This window comes from Phocoena phocoena, chromosome 3 (assembly GCF_963924675.1).
Source record: "Phocoena phocoena chromosome 3, mPhoPho1.1, whole genome shotgun sequence".
Classification (NCBI taxonomy): domain Eukaryota; kingdom Metazoa; phylum Chordata; class Mammalia; order Artiodactyla; family Phocoenidae; genus Phocoena; species Phocoena phocoena.
In genome coordinates, this window is record NC_089221.1 from 84,041,177 (window position 1) to 84,063,563 (window position 22,387).

General features: G+C 34.5%; 1 protein-coding gene across 2 annotated transcripts; it reads right to left on the reverse strand.

The window, feature by feature from the left end:
* Positions 1 to 2,911: 2,911 nt before the first annotated feature.
* GIN1 (gypsy retrotransposon integrase 1) lies at positions 2,912 to 21,878 on the reverse strand. 2 transcript variants are annotated; one of them, XM_065875281.1, is made up of 7 exons: positions 21,740 to 21,878; positions 19,915 to 20,042; positions 18,000 to 18,305; positions 11,102 to 11,293; positions 10,833 to 11,009; positions 10,079 to 10,364; positions 2,912 to 3,186 (listed from the first exon to the last, which is right to left on the reverse strand). In XM_065875281.1, the coding sequence occupies exons 1-7, from the start codon at positions 21,876 to 21,878 to the stop codon at positions 2,912 to 2,914; spliced, it is 1,503 nt and encodes a 500-aa protein (XP_065731353.1). The 2 variants fall into 2 exon arrangements, with proteins under 2 accessions (XP_065731353.1, XP_065731352.1); XM_065875280.1 differs by having other exon boundaries at positions 19,915 to 20,108.
* Positions 21,879 to 22,387: the final 509 nt, after the last annotated feature.

Here is a 22,387-nt window from a genome sequence, read left to right on the forward strand (position 1 = left end):
TTGGAGGGACTGGTGGTGGGTAGAGCTGGCTGTTGCTCTGGTGGGCAGAGCTCAGTAAAACTTTAATCCACTTGACTGCTGATGGGTGGGGCTGGGTTCCCTCCCTGTTGGTTGTTTGGCCTGAGGCAACCCAACACTGGAGCCTACCTGGGCTCTTTGGTGGGGCTAATGGCAGACTCTGGGAGAGCTCACGCCAAGAGTACTTCCCAGAACTTCTGCTGCCAGTGTCCTTGTCCCCACGGTGAGCCACAGCCACTGCCTGCCTCTGCAGGAGACCCTCCAACAGTAGCAGGTAGTTCTGGTTCAGTCTCCCCTGGGGCCACTGCTCCTTCCCCTGGGTCCCGATGCGCACACTACTTTGTGTGTGCCCTCTAAGGTGGAGTCTCTGTTTCCCCCTGTCCTGTCAAAGTCCTGCAATCAAATCCCACTAGCCTTCAAAGTCCGATTTTCTAGGAATTCTTCCTCCCGTTGCTGGACCCCCAGGTTGGGAAGCCTGATGTAGGGCTCAGAGCCTTCACTCTAGTGGGTGGACTTCTGTGGTAGAAGTGTTCTCCAGTCTGTGAGTCACCCACCCAGCAGTTATGGGATTTGATTTTGCTGTGATTGCGCCCCTCCTACTGTCTCATTGTGGCTTCTCCTTTGTCTCTGGATGTGGGGTATCTTTTTCTTGAGTTCCAGTGTCTTCCTATGACTGTCCAGCAGCTAGCTGTGATTCTGGTGTTCTCACAAGAGGGAGTGAAAGCACGTTCTTCTACTCTGCCATCTTGGTTCAGCTTCTGTTTTCTAAAGGTTTGTTTCTGGAATTCTACTTGGAATTCATTTGGTCTGTGGTATAAGATGGAGTCCTTGATTTCTTTCCTCCAATCACTTTTACTTTAGCCTATATTAAACATAATTTAACCTTTCTTAAATGAGTAACTGTAATACCTCACCTCAGGTTTCCATTTTCAATATCACTGTTCAGTATGGTTGATGCAAAAAATATGAGATATTCTGTAGATCTTGAGATATGCTCCATTTATTACTAATGCTACTAGAATAGTTCAGGTTCCTATTATTCATCATCACTTCAAAGTCATAACAACTAATCCTCCATGCTTTGCTTCTCTCCTCCTCTAATCAGTTCTTTACTAGTTGCCAGATTAAGCTTCCTAAATCATAGTCCTGATGACCCTTCCCTATACAAAGACCTTCAATGGGTCTCAGAAAATAAAAAATAATTTAACTATGTATTTATATTACTTTGCTAGGGCTGCTGTAACAAAGTGCCACAAACCTGGTGACTTAAACAAAAGATACTGTCTCACAGTTCTGGAGGCTACAAAGCTGAAATGAAGGTGTTGACAGAGCTGCTTCCTTCTCTGGGCTCTGAGGAAGAGTCTATTCCATGCCTCTCCTTTAGTTTCTGGTGGTTTTCTGGTAATCTCTGGCATTCCTTGGCTTGTGGATGAATCACTCCGGTCTCTGCCTTCATCTTCACATGGCATTCTCCGACTCTATGACCAAATTTCCCCCTCTTGTAAGGGTATCTGTCATACTGGATTAGGCCCCACTCTACTTCAACATGACCTCATCTTAACTAATCAATATCTGCAATAACCTTTTTTCCAAATAAGGTCACATTCTAAGGTACTAGGATTTAGAACTTCAACATGTGAATTTGGAGGGAGGGGGACACAATTCAACCCCTAACAAACAGTATTCAAAGCCCTCCACAAGGTTTCCTACTTCCCCTTCAGCTTTATCTCCCCATACCTTACCATTTCACCTTACACTGGAGGCAATGTAGACAACAAAAAGCCCTGCCTTTCTGTAAATCATTACAATACTTTCTGTCTCTGTGCATTTGTTTTCCTCTAATTTTTTGGACCCTCTCACCAAATCCTATTCATTCTTCAGGGTCTAGCTCAAAAGATCTTCTTCCATTAATAGCCTAAGTTTCCTATCCAGAAATAAACTCTTTCTTTTCTTCCTCCCTAAATATATTATTTGCACTTTTCTTATGGAACTTAGCACATAAATTGTAACTACTGTTGTGCATGGCTTATATGATCTATATTCCCTACTGGACTGTATGTCTCTCTTGGGGACAAGGCACATACAGCATTTATTTTTCCCACAGTATTCTTCAAAGTGCTTTATAACAAATATTTGTTGAGCAAAGTTATAACTATCATAGAAATTATAGTTTAAAATCTTTGATATCAGTTATTTTATAATTATTATTTACTTTTTTAAGGCTGCAGAAAAAATCTTATTAATGGATGCTTCTGACTTTAATATATACTATGGAAATGCACAAATGTTTTCAAACCAATATATAGTTTCAGATCCTAATCCTGAGCCTGTCTAACAAGGTGAACTTACCAATACACTGTAGGAGCCCATTAAACAACTCTAAATTTTTTCCTACAATATTGTTTTTAGAAGTTCCAATAACACAGAAAAAGGATTCATTTATCACATTTAATAAATATTTATTAATGCAATTCTAGGTAGTTCAAACATTTTTTAAAAGGGGGGAATATTAAAAAAAAATTAAAACTGAAAACATGGTACCAATATCAAACAAAGTTTTGAGAGTTTTGAGCTAGAATTTAGTTTACTTCCTAAGAAGCAAGCATGCTTTGCCTGTTCTCTTTTTAGAAGAAAAAATGACATCTATGTAATATACCTCCTTTGCCTTTATACATATATATATATATATATATATATATATATATATATATATATATGCACTGACATTCAAATGAGGCACAACTTTAGATAAATAAATAGTTATAAAATAAATCTTCAGGATTTATAAGAGTTTGTCAAGATACTTTTTCTAAGTAACCTTTTTGAGTGGAAAAGATAAGATTCAAGGAGATATACTTTCTAAACAAGCACTTTAAATGAATTTTGGTGTTCACTAACTTAAGTACTCAAGGACTTGGTTTGAAGAGTCCAAGAGACTAAAAGTCTGCTTTTCAAGAGTACTATGATCTTCTATCAAGGGAGAGATTTTGGCATTTCTATATTCTATCAGTTCACGATCCTTGCTTGATGTCAGTAATTCACTGTCGACTACTCCAATAGTTGCATCTTCTACCAGAATATTTGCTTGGTATGCTCCAACTGAAATTTCAGGCATTCCAATGTAGTCATGATCTGCCACTACTGAACCTTGTAAGAGACAAAGACTGTCTGAAAGAAGAAACATGTTTACCTTTTAGAATTATAATTAAATCACTTTAAAATTAAATAATGTTAAATGAGGAACAAAATTCCAAGTAATACAAATTAACTATCAAGATTAATTTCTGGTGGGTTCTCGTATCTACTAAATAAATATGTCAAAGAATGAATAAAATGACATATGAATTTGACAGTGCATACATACAGAATTCAGGAAAGATCAAGGATTTTAAAAGAGCCAAACTTTTTTTTTCCAATTAAAAAAAAAAAGGAATAATATAAAGGATTTTTTTTTTTACAGGATTTAAAAAAAATTTCATTGGGGTATAGTTGATTTACAATGTTGTGTTAGTTTCAGGTGTACAGCAAAGTGAATCTGTTATACATACACATATATCCACTCTTTTTTGGATTCTTTTCCCATTTGGCCATTACAGAGTATTCTCTTGACCTGTGTTTGGTAGGTGTGGGTGGAGAGGGTGGTAGGTGTGGGTGGAGGGGGTGGTAGGTGTGGGTGAGGGGCTGAGAATCATGGTATAGATTAAAAACAAAAGTTATAAAACTATATTTTTGATGTTGATGATATTCTTAATATACTTCTGCAAAGCATTTCTGGGTGAACTAACGGAGTCTCGAAAGATGTTTTAACAAATGGAACTGTTAAATCCTTACATTTACAAATTTAGATAATTCTCTGGTCTTTATAGAATCCATATTAGGGCAATAATATTAAATTGTCACAATATGAAATGATAAACTAAAATGAAGATTAAGTTCCTAGAATCAGGCTTATATAATAGGAATGTGAAAGTAGGCAGGCTACAACGAATTAGATTAAAAAGCTTAGCTTACTTAAGCCTAATTTAATATTAAAATGCTCATGACCTTTTAAGGTGTAGCTAAATCCATACTAAAATGAGACAAGGAATCTTCCCTGTCAGCATTTCATTCTATTTTGAGCAAATTTATCATCACTATCAGGAAAAAAATGCTTAAAATGAAAAACACATGGCAAAGTAGCATTATCTTTATAAATAAAGGTTAATTATATAAAAGAATTTCTCCCTACATAATATTTTAATTCATTACAACAAAGAACTATTCCACCGCTGCTGATTAACTTCCTGGACCCCTGCCTTCTCTTTCTGGATTTTCTCCCAAAACATTAACAGATTCTCTTAAAGATTTTAATACCTTAAAGAATCCTCAAATTTTAAGTTCAATAAATAGCAAAAGGAACATTAATTATCCATTTAGTAGAGATCAATGAAAGTTTCTCAGAGCAGATAAATTTGTTAATATATCCCAGAACATGATTCCACCCTACCCATCCTCATACTAATATGTGAAAAGCTAACTGAATCTATTCCAACCCTATAAGTTACACATTTATGAACTTTAAATTTACAAACATCAAAAGGTCAAACAGGACTTCCCTCGTGGCGCAGTGGTTAAGAATCCGCCTGCCAATGCAGGGGACATGGGTTCAAGCCCTGGTCTGGGAACATCCCACATGCCGCAGAGCAACTAAGCCCATGTGCCAAAACTACTGAGCCTGCACTCTAGAGCCTGTGAGCCACAACTACGCGCGCCTAGAGCCCATGCTCCACAACTAGAAAAGCCACCGCAATGAGAAGCCCGCGCACTGCAACAGCGTAGCCCCCGCTCGCTGCAACTAAAAGAAAGCCCTCACACAGCAACAAAGACCCAACGCAGCCAAAATAAATAAATAAACAAATAAATAAACTTAAAAAAAGAATATTAAAAAAAAAAATCAAAGCTATGCTCTCTCCCAACAGATAGCATAAGTAGACTTGGGCTTGTATGGACATTTAGTTTTGCCCATTTACTTCTTCATTAGGCAAAGTGTAGTTGGTATTTTAGTTTTGAGAGGCTTTCTAAGTTTACCCCCACCAATTCTTATTAATGCAAAAGTAGTAATTAGATTGAAAATGTTGTTAAGAAGATATACATACTTATGATGGAAATAAAAGTATGGGTCATTGAAGGTGATAAGAAAATGATTTTTGTATGTTAGTAGGGGATGTATTGCTGAACAAGAGAACAAGTCTGAAAGATACAAAAATCATGCAAGCCATGAGAAGTGCTATGCCCAAGAGTAGCAGGAAAGAAGAAAAAATGATCAGTGAAATTGAAACACTTTTAGAATGTGTTGCTAGAGCGTCAACATCAAAGTCTGCTATTAGCTTGTTAATACTAGAGAAAGGTTGTAATTTAAAAGAGAACTTAAAAAGGTTAGATATGGTAAAAATGTTGCTGATGAAATTTTTCTAATAAGCCATGAAGAATTTCATAAGTTCAGGGTACACTGATGCAATGTATTAGTGACAGCAGCTACAATATAGCATTTAAAGTATTTCCAAATTGGATCTTTGCAGAGATCTTTGATGAAGGAAGTTTTGTCTCAAACATTTTTTTGCATACAGAAAGCAGGTCTATTGTAGTAAAATATGTCCAGTAAACATGTATCAACAGGGAAACTATGGATAGATGTAAAGCTCTTAGAAGTTATCACTTTGATTTCCTGCAAATGCATTCAAAGACCTTGAGCGTAAGCACCTCCTAATTACAGTAGACTTAGAAACAAATGGACTTTACCAACCTCACCTGTTTGTAAGAGGACAGCTTCTATATGAAAGTAACCAATATATATCTGAATATAAATACACACACACACATTTTCTTTTAAATAAACTTTAAAGTAACTTAGTGTGATAAAACTGTAGAGAATAAAGATTATACTCAGCAAATTCTACACAAATCACTCTATATGCAATTGAAAACTACTCTGGAGATTTCAAGCCTTCTTTGTGTAGGAAAAAACAAAATTCTCATTCATTCATAAAGGTCAAATATGTTTCAATTCCTACTATGTTCTAAATCTAGTGGACCCAAGAGAAATGCTCTTTAACTTTGAAAAAGATTACCAAAGACTTACCAGAAAGAGATCTTTGAGGCCTTACATACATGTTGAAATAATCTATCTTAGATAGATAATAAATAATGCTATCTTAGATATATTGGGTAACTATAAAATATATTATTAAAATTTTTTTCACCTACTTTTTAAACATGGTTACTAGAAAATTTTAAATTATATATTACATAGTTTTTGCATTACATATCCATTGGACAGTACTGATCTAGAACAGTTCTGAGTTAGGGATATAGAAAAGAACAAGATAAGTTTTTGCACCCAAGATAAAAAGACAGAGAAATAAACAAACAAAACCATATTACAGGACTTTTCTACTCAGTCACATTACACGATAGAATTTAATTATTTTAATTTTCTCATTCTATTTATTTAGTTACTATTATGACATGTTTGATGAAAGCATTATTTCAGTTTTGACTGGACTGAATACTTAAGTCTTTAGTTTCTTAGAAGCAGAGGTATTTTCAAGACATTTCAGGAAGGTGTTATCAGCAGTTTTGACACACTTTTTCTTATTTAGTTTTAAGGAGAAAAAAAATGAGATTAAGAGTATTAAAATTTCCCTAGGGAGAAAAATAAGTTAAAACCAAAGCCTCAGGAAGTCTGAGTGATTGGATTAATCTATTTTTTCAAATAGAAAGAAAAGTACAAGGTTTCAGAATAAGTCATTTTCTTATTGTGAAGTGAGGTGTCTTGACTAATCCTATACATGGCCTGATATCCTAAAACTATTACAAATGTATTGCTATACTAGTACATGTTTTCTTATGATAAAATAACAAATAACTACAATTTGATACATACCACATAATTGTCATAACAGATAACCAATACTAACACAGAGAACTGAATGACTTTTAATTTTGAGATTACATAATTAGAGGCCAAAGGGAGGTGCTTTGCTAAAACTACAGTTGGCTCTCCATATCCCAGGGTTCGCATCCATGGATGTGCAGGTGGGGTAGGGGATAAAGGTTGGGGGTACTGTACTATGCCATTTTATGTAAGGGACCTGAGCATGAGTGGATTTTGGTATCCACAGGGCTCCTGGAACTGATCCCCTGTGGATACCAACTGATGACTGTGTATTAATATAAAGTCAAGCTCATGGGCTTGATACTAATATAGGGACTAAGCTTTATTTTGTTTTGCGAATGTAGACCATAATTGTGGTAGGCACAATAATGGACCCCTAAAGATAGCCATGTACTAATTCATGAAACTTGTGATTATGTTACCTTACATGGCAAAGGAGAATTAGGGTAGTGATAGAATTATGGTTGCTACCCAACCAACCTTGAAACAGGGAGATTATCCTGGATTATGAGGATGGGCCCAAGGATAAGAGTCCTTAAATGTGGAAGGGGAAGGAAGAATAGGAGGATGGAGTGATGTAATGTGAGAAGAACTCTACCCCCACTGGTGGCTTTTAAGATAGAGGAAGAGGACCACAGCCAAGCAATGGGAACAGCCTCTAGAAGGTGGAAAATGCACAGAAACACCATCTTCTTGAGCCTCCAGAAAGGAACACAGCCCTGCCAATGCCTCAATTTTAGCCCAGTGAGACCTACATTGGATTTCTAAGTATAGAACTGTAAGATAATAAACTTGTGTTGTTCTAAGCCACTAAATTTGTGGTAAATTGTCATGGCAGCAATAGGAAACTTATAAAAGAATAAAAACCATTTCACAAATTGTGAAGGGCAATCATACCAAAGCCTTTAGGGGCGGCAGACGCAAACTGATCACAATAATTCCCACTCAAAACAAAACTACTCAAAATCTATGTCAGATAGAATAATGGGTCAATAACATTTTTCCTTTCAAAGGGAAACATTACGATTATGAAGAGACACTATGGTATGTCAAAAAATTTCTTGTTAAAATACTTAGTCTTGAAAAGGTGCCTGGCACTGAACTAGACAAAAAGGCAAATAGGCCTACTTAAAATAGCAATGTCAACCTAGTACTGAATGTGCTCCCTCAACATTATGTTCTAGATAAGAATGGATAAGTTCGCAACGGAAGCATATCTGCTTTGTACAGTGAACTTAAATACAGCTATGAAATCTCAATGCTGGTAAGAGAAACAATGCAGACAAATTCATAGTTCTTTTGGCTCTACCTTGTTCAAATTTATGTCAAAAGAATGGGATGACTATTCAAAGACATTCTGTTTGGTTTAAATTCAGTTCAAAGACTCTTTAAAATCAGCTTTTGAGGTGAAGATTTTCAGGAAAATATGTGATAGAAATCACATTTATTTTGAATTTTCTACAAATAGGAGAAACAGACAAAAACGGACCAAAGAGTAAATAAGAACCAGACTCTAGGATAGCTAGATTAGTACTTCCTTTGATTAATAAGAAAAAACAACTTTACCCATTAATCTCAGGTTCCTTATATGTATACACTAGTTAATACTGCAATTTCCTTTGTATTACTGGAAGAATAATCTGCAGAGAATTCAAGCATGAGGCAATAATTGTACTGCCTCTGTTTAGAAATTGTTCTATTCAATTGGATTCCGAAATATTCAGCAGTAGCAAAATGTTAGGTCTCCTTAAGAAATTCTTCGGCAAGAGCAAATTGCAAAATGTTGAAACAGATCCTGATGCAGCAACATTTTAAGCAGAAATTTGTATTAATTAAGGAAGGTTAACATATTAGAAGGAAGCAAGTCCTGAACAACAAAGATTAAGGGGAAAATCAAAAGATGAAGAAAGGACAACATGCACCTGTATAATCTTTTGTTCCTACTTAACTTGCAGAAGGGAGAAATCATAAAGGGCAGCTTAGAACTAAGAGGAGGCACAAGGAATAAAAGTGCTTATGTTCTAACAATGAGAATGAAGGTACTGTGAGCTTTCTGAATTGGAACAGTCCAAGCTAAGTTTACTACTAGAGCAAATGGTTCTGCCATAAGCAGAAAGGAAGGTACTCAGAGCTTCTAACAAGAGAGTTGTGACCCAGATCAGAAACAGAGTTGAGCTATTACAAAGCAGCCCCAAGGGCTTCATATCCTAAGAAAGAGGGTTATCTATTATCATAATTTTTGTAATTATTATTTACTTAAGCCTGTTAAATACCTCAGTTGTTTATATTGTTTAAAATTGTACTAAATTGTATCTTCCTTAACTGCTACTCAGATTCAAATAATATTGATGCTTTATCTTTCTTTATAGAATAAACAAAATTAACTAGCTAAGGTACCAATTCACTCCAAGTTATCCACTCCAAAGAAACTCTAAGGAGCACATAAAAGAGGACATAAAGTGGGACTTAATCTGAAAGCCATGTCATTTAGCTCCACTCTATGAAAGAAAGGGTTTGAGAAGATCAGGATATCTTGACTATTCATAATCACATTTTGAGGCAAGTATTACCTTGTCCAGTGTGCTATTTACCTCTTCTTATAATGGCACTTTATAGCATTCTGAGTATCTCCCACTCTCACCCTCCCCTGCATCCACCATGACTGTGACTAAGATGCAACATTAAAAATTAATCACATTTTAAAATGTCCCCTAATATTTATCTCACAACAGAATTCTAGACAGTATGTTTGTTTTTGGCATTATTTACCTTATTTACTATCATTTCATGCTAAAAGTGACAAAATATTCTGAAAGTGAAAATAATGAAGATATAATTCTTCCTTCTGTGAAACACGTTCAGTGTCTCCCACATGAACTGTGGGAAAGTGTGTGAAAAGTACACTAGAAATCAAGATAAAATCTCTTACAAACCTGACAGTTCCAGAAGACACATGCTTATAAAAAAGACTACCTGGGCTCCAATACTGTACAAAATTTTATAAAAATGAGAAGGGAAAAGAAAAACTAACCAAAGGAGGGTGTGGGGCGGGGGAGATTTCTTATATTTTTAACTTCTCTCTTCATTCAAAGAAAGTAAAAATGTAGAGAAGTGACAGATATTTACCTTGTTCACTGGATTCTCTTACATAGGGCTTGAGGTGGGACATTTTGATGGGTCTTTTAAGTCTTGTCCCAGTGTTGTCTCTCAGAACAGCACATCCATTTTCTGTAATATAGTCTATGACACAAGGACCAACCCATTCAGATTGGAAACGACCATCCTTCCACCAGTTTTTCCTTTGTCTTAAAACTTCATGACCCACTTTTAGTTGAAATGGATTTAATTGCTTTGGTTTCTTTTTAACAATGATTTTGCTTTTATTTAGTTCATCAAAACTGTTGTTCTCCATCTGCAAGTGTAAAAACAAAAAAAAGAGCAAAGGGATGAAAGAGCTAGAGTTTCTTGAAGGTATATACAGATAATATTATAATAAAAAGATTACTTATTGAGATGCTACTGAAAGCTAGGCAAGAATCCCACTTAATTTTTTAAAACAATATTTCAAAGTCAGTATTATTACCTCAACTTTATAAAGAAAATAAAGTAATATGAGATAAAGTAATATGCCCAAGTTAAACAACTAGAAAGCAAAACCAGGGATTTGAATTCAGCTCTACCTTGATTCCAAAACAGTTTTCCTAGTAATGTCTCTCAGAATTTCATAGCTAATAAACATACTGTTTAATCAAAACATGCAGAATTCAATGGAAAAAATTTGGTTTTAGGGTATATCATAGGTATGTGAGTGTATGCTGAAATTAAAAAAAAAAATCACTTTATAGATTTTTATAGAGTTTTTTCTATTAGATAGAATCACCTGGCCTGCTGAAGTTGTCTTATTCTCCATTATTTTATCAGCTTCTTTAATTGCACCTAGAATTCTGGCAAACATACTTGTATTATTACCATCCACTTCACGAAGAGTATCTGAAGTCTCAGGCATGTAAAGATTTCTATTAAACATCTGAAAATACGGTGTATTTTTAGTAGGTTCCTATTAAGAAAAATAAACAATTTGTAATAAAACATTTATGTAGCCAAGAAATAGTCATAATTCACAAGTATAGATTATAAAAAGGTACCTACCGAGTGAGTAACATTGAAGGCAAACGAAACAGCTGCTAGGTGATCATCCCAGTTGTTTGGGTAGTCAGCACAGTGTTTGGAAAGAAATGTTTTGATTGTGCTAGGTGTACTTACAGTTGGATTAATAGTTTGGGAGGCATGAGAAATTACAATTTGCTTTGTACCAAACAATTCACACAGTTCTACATTGATCTGAAAAATATATAAAAAACAAAGCTGATTTTAAAATCTGTATTTTATTTTTCCCTGGATTGAAAGGTTGCAAAAGAATTTGAATCTTGCCTTTTCCTTGACCATAGCCAGTCTTTATGAAAACATACATATTTTGTTTAAAAGAGTAACTACCATTTATTGAGTCCTTACTATGTGCTGATGCTTTACATTACAGTCATTATACATGACAAAAACCTTATGAGATATTAACCCCATTTTAAAGATAAGAAGCTGAAGCTCTGGGAGGTTAAGTGCCTTGCCAGACACACATACAGCAAGGAAATGGAAGAACAGAATTTAACACTAACTCTGAGTTCAGATAACATTTTAATTCAGTAGACAGTTTCTCAAACACAGTTAACATAATCCACTTGACAGCTACATGACCTTGGCCAAATCACCAAACCTCTGTGTACTCAGTTTCTTCATCTGTAAAATGAGGAAAATCCTACCCACGACTCTCCTGAGGATTAAATGAATAAATGTTTATAAGGCACTTAAAACAGTGCTTGGCAAGTAGTAAGCACTTTATAACTCTTAATGTTACTATTATTTTTGTTGTTATATTTATTATGGGCAGGGCCTAATAAGTCAAAATGAGTTTAGAAAACTTCTAAGAATAAGGCTGTTAACTTATTTTTCCTACCTTATTTACACCTCAAACTATTTTTTCTTATTATTTTTAGTTGGGGTAGTCAGATAGTATTGATATAGTAGTGGGGTAGTGATATAGTTCTGGCCAAAAAGATTTAAGTGAAAGTTGTTGGGCAGACTCAGCTAGTTCTAGCTTTTTTTGCCCATTAACCTCCCCCTTCTTTCTGCCAGAAATGTAGATTTGTGGCATGCCATATTGTAAGCATAAGATTGAGAGTCACATCTCAAAGATGGTGGAACAGAATGCTAGAAGCATGGGTTCCCAATGACATTCAGAGTTACCCTTCCAACACTGGAGAGCCTGGCTTTCTTTTCCCTAAGTATAAAATAAACTCCTATTGGAGTTTATATATTGGAGGGAAGAGAAGGGTTCTCTGTTACTCACAGTGGAATACAATTCCCACCTAATATATATACTAATTAAGGCCGTCTTTTTTTTTTTTAACATCTTTATTGGAGTATAATTGCTTTACAATAGTGTGGTAGTTTCTGCTTTATCACAAAGTGAATCAGCTATACATATACATATATCCCCATATCTCCTCCCTCTTGCGTCTCCCTCTCACCCTCCCTATCCCACCCCTCTAGGTGGTCACAAAGCCCAGAGTGACCACCTCCCTGTGCTATGTGGCTGCTTCCCACTAGCTATCTATTTCACATTTGGTAGTATATATTAGTCTGTGCCACTCTCTCACTTCGTCCCAGCTTACCCTTCCCCCTCCCCGTGACCTCAAGTCCATTTTCTACATCTGTGTCATTATTCCTGTCCTTTCCCTAGGTTCTTCATAACCATTTTATTTTTTTTTAGATTCCATATATATGTGTTAGCATACGGTATGTTTTTCTTTCTGACTTCACTCTGTATGAGAGACTCTAGGTCCATCCACCTCACTACAAATAACTCAATTTTGTTTCTTTTTATGGCTGAGTAATATTCCATTGTATATATGTTAGGCCACCTCCTTTTAAATCAAAAGTAATCTAAAAGAAATCCCAGAAAATAGGTATTATTTGGGTCAGCCTCAATCTGAGGTCATAATTAATGGTTTTAAAATGACTGACTTTTGGAAAAGGCTTCAACTTGAAGAGGTTGCCTAGAACTGATCCAGTGAATCCATTTGTGAGATGCTACCTAGATATCCTTACCCCAAGAGCCTTTTTTTCTCCCCATCAAACCAGACATTCCATTAGTGGTCACAATTTTAGTTTTCCATAAGACATATTTTTAAAATTAAAGAAATAATTTTTCCTTTACAAATGTTAATTCTCTTTTCTTCACAGGTTTATAAAAAGGTCTTTGTGTATTTTATTGAAACAATTTAGCAAATACTCAAATGCTCTAAGCTGGGCTTCCCTGGTGGCGCAGTGGTTGAGAGTCCGACTGCCGATGTAGGGGACGCGGGTTTGTGCCCCGGTGCGGGAGGATCCCACATGCTGTGGAGCGGCTGGGCCCGTGAGCCATGGCCGCTGAGCCTGCGCGTCCGGAGCCTGTGCTCCGCAGCGGGAGAGGCCGCAGCAGTGAGAGGCCCGCGTACCGCCAAAAAAAAAAAAAAAAAATTGCTCTAAGCTATGTTAGAAACATCTGTACTTTCATCAACTTTATAATAAACCTCCCACATTGTGTATAATGTTCTAAATCTTATTTCAATACTTTAGCAGTGTTTCCTATGTCAGTATATGCTGACAAAAAAACCCATTTTATTTTGTCACAATTATGCCTGCTGTATAATATTTAAGCCATTTAAATCACAGCAAAAAGAACAAATTTTCTTAATCACATGGGATTTTTAGTTTTTTTGTTAAACCTCATAAAAGAGGCTTATAAACATTTATTGTTACTTTTGGTAAAATTTTCAAAGTCTTGGATTATCATATGACTATTTTTTTACTTTTAAAATTAATTTTTATTGGAGTATGGTTGCTTTACAATGTTGTGTTAGCCTCCACTGCACAACAAAATGAATCAGCCATACACATACAGATATCCCCTCTCTATTGGACTTCCCTCCCATATAGGTTATCACAGTGCATTAGGTAGAGTTCTCTGTGCTACACAGTATGTTCCCATCAGTTGTCTATTTTATACATAGTACCAATAATGTATATATCATATGACTTTAAACATGACTGGAAAGACTGCTGGTGATTCATAATGGTTTCATATTGTCATTACCTAGTATCTTGAAGTACTATATGCATTTAGGATGAGGCTTTTCATTAATAAAGGTGAAAGTAAGACAATATTTCAAATAGATTTCTTGATAATTTTGAATTTTGGTGGCCAATTTCCTATCAGATCCGATTAGTCCACATTTATTTTTATATCATTAATGTATCTGTGAAAGAGCTAGTACTAGAAGTTACTTGTGTCAGCTCTATCATTTTCCTGTGGTTGAAAGGTGATTGAATTATTATTCGTATGATCTTGTTTCACTGCAAGAAAATTAAGCCACCTAGTTATTCTATGAAGGGTAGTTTGGCAAAAACTGGACAATATCCATAAATTTAATTACTGCTGCTAAAGCAAAAGAATGAGTGAGGGAACCACTATGGACTCCCACATGTTGCAGATTCTCACTTTTCTCCCAAGATACCTTCCTGTACCAGGTGCGACACACAATCATCTGCTTTGTTGATTCAGGATGCTATTATGAATCTCTATATATTATTAGTAAAAGCTTCATTTCTTTCTTATTAGATAAAAATTATAAACAAAAGTTCTAATATTGTCATCCTACAAACTAGATTGTCTTGCACACCCCATTTTGCAGACCACTGCTATGTCAGTCAAGGTAGGCAATATTATACTGCAGTTACAAAACACATTCAAGGCTCAGTGGTTTAACTCAAAAATTTTACTACTTGCTCAGACAAGGTCAGCTGTAGGTCAGGGTGTCTCTCCGAAGCACCTAGGTGCCTCAGAAATCCTGGATGAGAGAAAATCCACTACCCTTTAGGGTAATATCTGAAATATGCAATTAATTCTCCAGAGACAGAATAAGACTGGGAGAAGGAAGAATTGAGGATGAAGTTTTCAATACCTCAGGCTGAAAGGGGCACACATTCATCCATTCAACTTCTTTGCCCAGATGTGTTACTTGGGTTTGCCCACCTGAAAGAGGCTAGGACAGTCGTCTATGTTTGGAAGGCTAGGAGAACTAGTTATTGCCAAGCACTAGTAATTTATATCACAAAACAACAGATGATTATGTATATTTTAATCACTAATAGTTATAAAAACAACATAATGATAACATAAACTGAAAAGTTAAAGGAAAAAACCTATAATCTCATTACTCTTAAAAACTCCATGGTTAACCATATAAATTTTTATTTTAGTTTCTTTACATCTATTTTTTACATAGTTATCTGTGTAAAATATGTATACATAATATATGTAATAAAGTCTTTTACCCAGAGTTTTAACTGAACATGTTTTAATCAGTGTCCATGTTATTTCCTTTTCTTTGTAAACATTTTTAATGACTACAAAATATTTCATCATGTGGCTTGACATTTTTCTGAAACACTTTCTTTATTTGGATATTTAGGTCATTTCCTGTTTCTCATTAATATACATAGCATTGTGGTAAATAATATCATAAAAGAGCTATTTTTCTATACTTTGGATAATCGCCTTAGAATTCTTAGAAATAGGATCGTTCACCAAGGTGTATATATATATATATATATATATATATATATATATATATATATATACACACACACACACATGGCTCTTACTGGACCTTTGGCAGACTGCTTTACAAGAGTTAGTTTCAAGTTGCTATACTACCTGTAATGTAAGGCTATATTATTTTATCTGTAGTCTATTTGGTATTTTTGGTATTACTACTATTTTTCTTGATTTAGATAAACAAAAAATGGTCTTAATTTGCATTACTCATTACTATTAGGTTTGAACATTTTTCCATATTTATTATTTCTATTCCCTCTTGTGAATTACGTTTCTGCCATTGACTAAATTTTTTAATTTGTTTGAATCTTTTATAATAAAGGCATTAGCCCTTTCCTTCATGAATGTGCTTTATTTTTGTTGGTCTATTTCTTGGCCTGTATGTTTTGGTGATTTTACCACATATAAATTTCTAATTTTTAAACAGCCAAAGTTGGTGATTTTTTCCATTGAAATTTATGCCACTATTCCCTAAGCTTGGAAAGTTAACTCAGTCTCTAGAGATTGAAAAAAAAAAAGTCAATTGTATTTTTTTGTTTCAATTAAAAAAACCAAAATTTTTAATTTACCTGAAAACAATTTTGGTATGCAGTAATTCTAAAATCATATTATAGAAATAACTAGAAATAATTAGAAAATTGTTATCTATGCTGTTAATTAAGTTATATTTATTAAATAATCCTTCCCTAACTCCACTCATTTATGATACCAGCTCTATCATTTTAAACATGGTTATTAAACTCTGTGCCAAAGGGCCTCCTTAATATCTGTTGGACACCTTGAAAACTACTAGCTTAATGTAGTTTATGGTTTCAACATTAGATCAGACTACATTCCTTTTGATGATGTTGTATCTTTACAGAACTGTTTTTTGACAGGTGCTATGATAAAAAGCAATAACTGTTAAAAATCAATGCAAAACAGGAAATGAGGATGGCAGTGTCCAAACTGATTCCAAAGTTTGAAAAGCTTAGCAGTGGTAAACAGGTATATACATCCCATTAGTAACTAACTGTGGTTATTTAAGAATGAAATGAAAATGAAATGAAATGAAATGAAAATATTATTTCTTTCAATTTATGACTACTATTTTTTTAAATGGCTAAGTGGTTAGGATATAAATACTAAGTTGTTTGGACCTGTGCAGAAAAAAAGTTAACATAGCAGAACTAAGGCTGCTATCCTGTGAAAGTCCTGCTTACAAAGTTGGCCCTTGGCTGGTGTCTAGGACCTTGGATTTTGTGTGGGTTTCCACCATTCCCTAACTGATTAAGGGTGGCTCACAGTGCCTAAACTGTTTATACAATCAAGGTGGCTTATGCTGAACACCTTCTTTCTTTTGAGAATCTATAATTTTTGGTGCTTATGTGATCAGCTCCCAGTAAAAATCCTAGGCACTGAGTCTCTAGTGAGCCTCCTTGGTAGACAACAATTTACATGGGTTGCTACAACTCTGCAGGGAGAACTGAGCATGTCCTGTGTGATTACAGTGGGAGAGGATGTCTTAGAAGCTTGTTCCTAGTTTCCCCTGGACCTATCCCCATGAGCCTTTTGTCTGCTGATTTTGCTTTGTATCCTTTAGTTATAATAAATCTTAGCCATAGTATGACCATCTGCTGAGTCCTCCTAGTGAATTATAAAACCTGGAGATAACCTTAGGGACCCTGTGGCACAAGCTCTAACTATCTGATAAGTATCATTTTAGGTATTTCTTTTGGACTGAGATATCAAAGGTGCCGTGAACCTAGACAGTCTGGTTATTTTCTTACACCAGTACCCTGTCAATTATAAAAATTTAATAATATGCCTTAAGTATAGTAGTTATATTCCTTTTTTAGAATTTTTGTATGTATTCCTGTCCGCTTATTCTTTCAGGTTAACTTTAATCCGGATAAAGGCCAGGGCAAGGGAAAATGCTCCCTCCTTTTTAATGCTGATTAGAAATACATTAACATATAAATTAATTTTGATTTGGGAAAAATTGGTATCTTTCAATATTGAATATTCTCATTCACGAGCATGACTGTATTTCTCCATTTAGTCAATTCTCCCTCTACGTATCAATCACAGAATTTTTAAGCTAGAAGCAAAAAAAGACTCTTTGGTCCAACCTCCTCATTTTAGTTTGAAGAAAACGAAAGACAGGTTTACAATTACTTAGTGGCACAGTAACTATTAAAATCCTTAATTTCCAGTCCAACTACCTTTGTACTATACAATATTAAACCTCTATATCTGTAGGAATTTATCTAAACTTATTAAGTACCATATAAGTTGCGCTGCTCACTGAAAAGTGAGTAAAATATGCTCCTAGATCTAAGTAGTTTGTCTTACCTGATGAATGAACTCATCTCTTTGGTCCATTATTATTTTCTGAGGAGGTCCATATAAGAAAAATATATTGATAATAGCTTTAGAAATTTCTGATGCTGAAACATCACAAAGAGGCAAAATCACAACCCATTTTGTGAACAAATCTGTCATGATTATAGCATATACATGACTTCTGCTGCTTGTATGAAAAGGGCCCATCAGATCAACAGTAACTATACTCCATGGATTCTCCACTTTGAGAAGGTGCTGTTTAGGTGCTAGAATAACCGTATTTTTTGCCACTTGGCAATGCTGACAAGCATATACCTATAAAACAGGCATACAATAAAGAAAAGGTATACAAATGTTAATATATTCAATATAATAAAAGCAGTCTTATAAATCTGAACTTTGAAATGGTTGACAGGTACTTTGTGTTTTGAAGGAGAAACTTTTGGACTATTCTCATAATAAAATAAAACCTATTCAGAATATAAGCAAATATTACTTGCTACTACTATTCAATGACTGCCTTAAGGGTTTTTATTCACATGGAACATAATTCTGGTTTACAATCAATAAATATTTATTAAATTAATAGATCTTAAAACATGTTTTGCTATAATTTTAAATCAATATGTGAGTATATAATTTCTATAAGCAAAAAATTTTTTTCTTTTAAAGTTATCACTCTACTAAATTCATTCATTCATGTATGCAATAATATTCATTAAAATATAACTTTATTCAAACAATATTTATAGATGCCAGAAATTCCGCTAGGTCCTGGAAAAAGAGAATGAACAAAAACAAAGCCCATGCTGTCATGGAGCTTTCATTTGTGTGAGATGAGATCAATTGATCAACATATGGATGGTGCTGTTCAACATATTTCTGGAATTACACTTCGGAAACTACTTTCAAACCAAGTCCTGAACAAAATTTTTAAACCAATCTTTTTGCATTATAGTTACTTTTGATCAAAATTTTTATTTTCTAGCTTTTCTAACTTAAACTAATTCTCATCACAAATAACCTTATTTCCCAAAATCATTTTTCAAATGATAAAGATGTGACAAAGATTTCATTGAATGTCTGTAAAGGAATGTGTGGCAGGTTCTAAAGGCAAATACAAAAACTGAGGTCTTTGGAATACCTGCACAGACTCACAAATGATACTTAGTTAAATTAAATGTTGGGTTAATTCTTTATGCCTGAAATGACAGTCTTTTTAATGCACTATTACGATTATTAAAGGGTTCTCACATACATACTAAGGAATTTCTATCATTTGCTATATGGAGCACACTAGAAAGAGTAGGGATCAATTGACCTAGCAGCAAGAATCCCAGAACTCCTAGGTGAATTTTCTATTAGAAGAAGTTGAGGTCCTAATGGGTTATAAAGTTACAAAACTCAGACTAATTTCATTATCTTCACAACTTGATTTTGCAATTAGTTGGTTTGGTGTTTCTGCCATATTTGACATTTTCTATGTCAAGACAATATAGGGACAAAAGAGGAGACACACATGGGGCCTGACTTATAATGAACATATTCTCCTCTCAAGAAAAGATTGTATGACTGCCATCAAAGAGGTAATGATTAATTTTTGGTCAAAGAAATTTCAGCCCCATTTAAATTCTGCCTACACAAGATAGTTCAATGATGAAAATCTGGTTCTAGATAATCTATCTAAACAGAGTATTTTCAAATATTTAAATAATGCTTTGTTCTAGTTCAAATTATATTTTAGTGCTTTTAAAGAAGATTTTTGAAGGGAAATAAAACTCCCTTTAAATGTTTTGCAGAAAAACTACCCAGACAAAAAGTACTTAATGAGAAGTGATATCTAGAGTTAATCTGGAGCAAACACGAATTTTGGATATATACTACAAAGACATTATTCAAAATATTCTAAATACATAAGCCATACCCACTGTTTGACATCATTGGTCACAGAAGTCCAATAGTAGCTGGATTCCACTAGAGTAAGCGTTCTGGATATGCCATGATGGGCTCCAGTGTCATTTTCATGGCATTCTCTTAGAACTTTCTTTTTTTCTTCTTCTGAAACAATTACCAAACGATTTTGTTTTCTGTCTTTTCCGACATAAAACAGCTTTTTTTCTGAAATAAAAAAATACCAAAAAGATATAACTGAAATTTTTAGATATCTATATAGTTTTAAGATAATCATAGCCTTATCTTCAAACCATGAGGTTGTTTTTGTTAAATCCTTTTCCCTCTAATATAGAATATTTGTGATGATACTACCATACAATCTGAAAGGTCCTCAGCTGTTACACTTACTAATAGATATGTAGAACTAGTTGCTATAGTTTTGTAGCTATCAACACAAGTAGGGCTAGCTTGTTCACCAAAGCACATGATAAATATGGGAGTATAAAATTATCTTTCTATGGGAGTAATCAACCTAGAAAAATACTTGCAGCAGGCACCTCCTAAAAAAGGCAGGAATTAGCAAATAAATTATGTACAGATAAGCAACTTCTGGAATAGAATTTTCCAAAATAGCATTTCATCATAGCTGTATTTTTGTAAGCAACTACCTCTCTTAAGTTTTTCAGGATTTGGGTAGGAAATAGGGTTCATAAAGCCAAGAAAGTTGGCAAACCTTAATCCTCAGGGCAGTTGTTTTCCTTTGGAGACACCTGGAAAGAGTCTACGGCTGGGAAGTAATCAGGGCAGGAAGAGAATAGCCAATTCTCCAGTGTGGATGAGTAGCTATTCAAACTCCAAAATACACCAGTAAGCTATTAGTGTGCTTAATTAAGCACATGCTGAGTGGAACATTCCTTACTTGAATTAGAAAGTAAGCAACATAAGGGCAGGAGTTATCTATCTTATTCATCAACATGTTCCCAAGGCCTAAAATGTGACTGGCACACAGTAGGAACTCAGTAAACATTTGTTGCATAAATGATTAAATAAATGAATGAATGAATCCTCTTTAGTCTAAGATGTAACAGGTATGCCTGTTCTTAAGCTTAAGGGAGTTACTGGAAGGGGTGTACACAGGGAAAAATAAGCAGGTATTTATTTATTATCTTAGAATTTTCTTGACCTGCTTTGAGAAAAGCCTGATTCTGTACCTACAGGCAAAATTCCCATTAATAGTACCAACATTCATTTAGTCATCTGGTGATTGTATGTCTTTGCTTATCTCATCCCAAACTTCTCTTCCCCTTTGGAGGAGGAGGAGAAAGAGGGGAAAATTATCATAATCTTTCAAGATAAATATTCTACTGTCTTTCAAATATTTAATTCATTCAGGGGGATTAGGAGTTCAAAAATAAATATGATCCTGAGACTATTTAATGGCACCGAGAGGGAGGAACCACAGAAATAAGTAGAGTAAATAAGTTAACTTTGTCAACATTTTCATATTAGGCATCAAATAAGTTCTTCATTGAGAGTGACACGAGTGCTTACAAGTGTACAAGGGCAGGAATCACCTGAGGACAAAAGCAGGTGACATTAATTTAGGTAAGTGTTTTGTTTTGTTCATGGTATCATTTTCTGTCTATGATTTAAAATGCCCTTTTCACGCTTACTGGCCTTCAGTTAGCTTCAATGTGATTTTTATTTTGCTTTTGATTGAATGGCATTATCAATTTAAATGGTAATTGTTAAGCAACGACCAATTACTACAGAAATTCTCAGGATTCCACAAGGAATTACATATGGAGAAACATCTATATAAACTCTATACTAAAAATTGGGGGCATTAATTTTACCTTTGAAGGCAAATTTTTTTGCTGCTCTTCTTATGCCACTCCTCTCACTAGGCAGTGTAGTTGGATGATATTCACCAATTCGTTTATAATATGCAATCTGTTTCAGATGAAGGTCACCATTTTTTCCACTACGAACCATCATGAACCTAGGTAAAAGGTATTTAAAGATATAATTTAAATGATAAACTAATTCAGTTGCTATTTCAGCTTAGCCTTCTGTCATATTTCTGCTTACATGTGAACTGAACATTCCCGGAATATTATCTGTGTCAGAGATAATTGTAGTACAGAAAAGTGTGTGATGTAGATGAACTAAAATATTCAAATGCTATTTTTGAGACACAACATGACACATTATCTCGTCTCTTTCCATGTGAAAAGAAATACTGAAAAATTTCCACATACTGGGAAAAAAGGAAATGACAAGCACACTTCAAAAGTTTTGCTTAAAGTCTCTATTACCATCAACTGAAATGTTACTTACATAGGATAGTTCTGTTATGTGACATTTAAACAAATGACAGCTTATAAGAGGGAAAATGTAATTTTATATTACTTCTAAATATATTCATGGTCATTGCAAAATGCAAAAAATTCTCAAATCATTTATGAGAAAGATACATTTTAGAAATGTTCAAATGATAAATG

Coding starts and splice junctions, on each gene's coding strand:
- GIN1 (XM_065875280.1), bottom strand. CDS start 21,878: ATGGTTCGTAGTGGAAAAAATGGTGACCTTCATCTGAAACAGATTGCA. Junction 18,306..19,914: donor CCAATGATGTCAAACAGTGG/GTATGGCTTATG, acceptor CCTGTTTTATAG/GTATATGCTTGTCAGCATTG. Junction 11,010..11,101: donor CCTTCAATGTTACTCACTCG/GTAGGTACCTTT, acceptor TTTTCTTAATAG/GAACCTACTAAAAATACACC.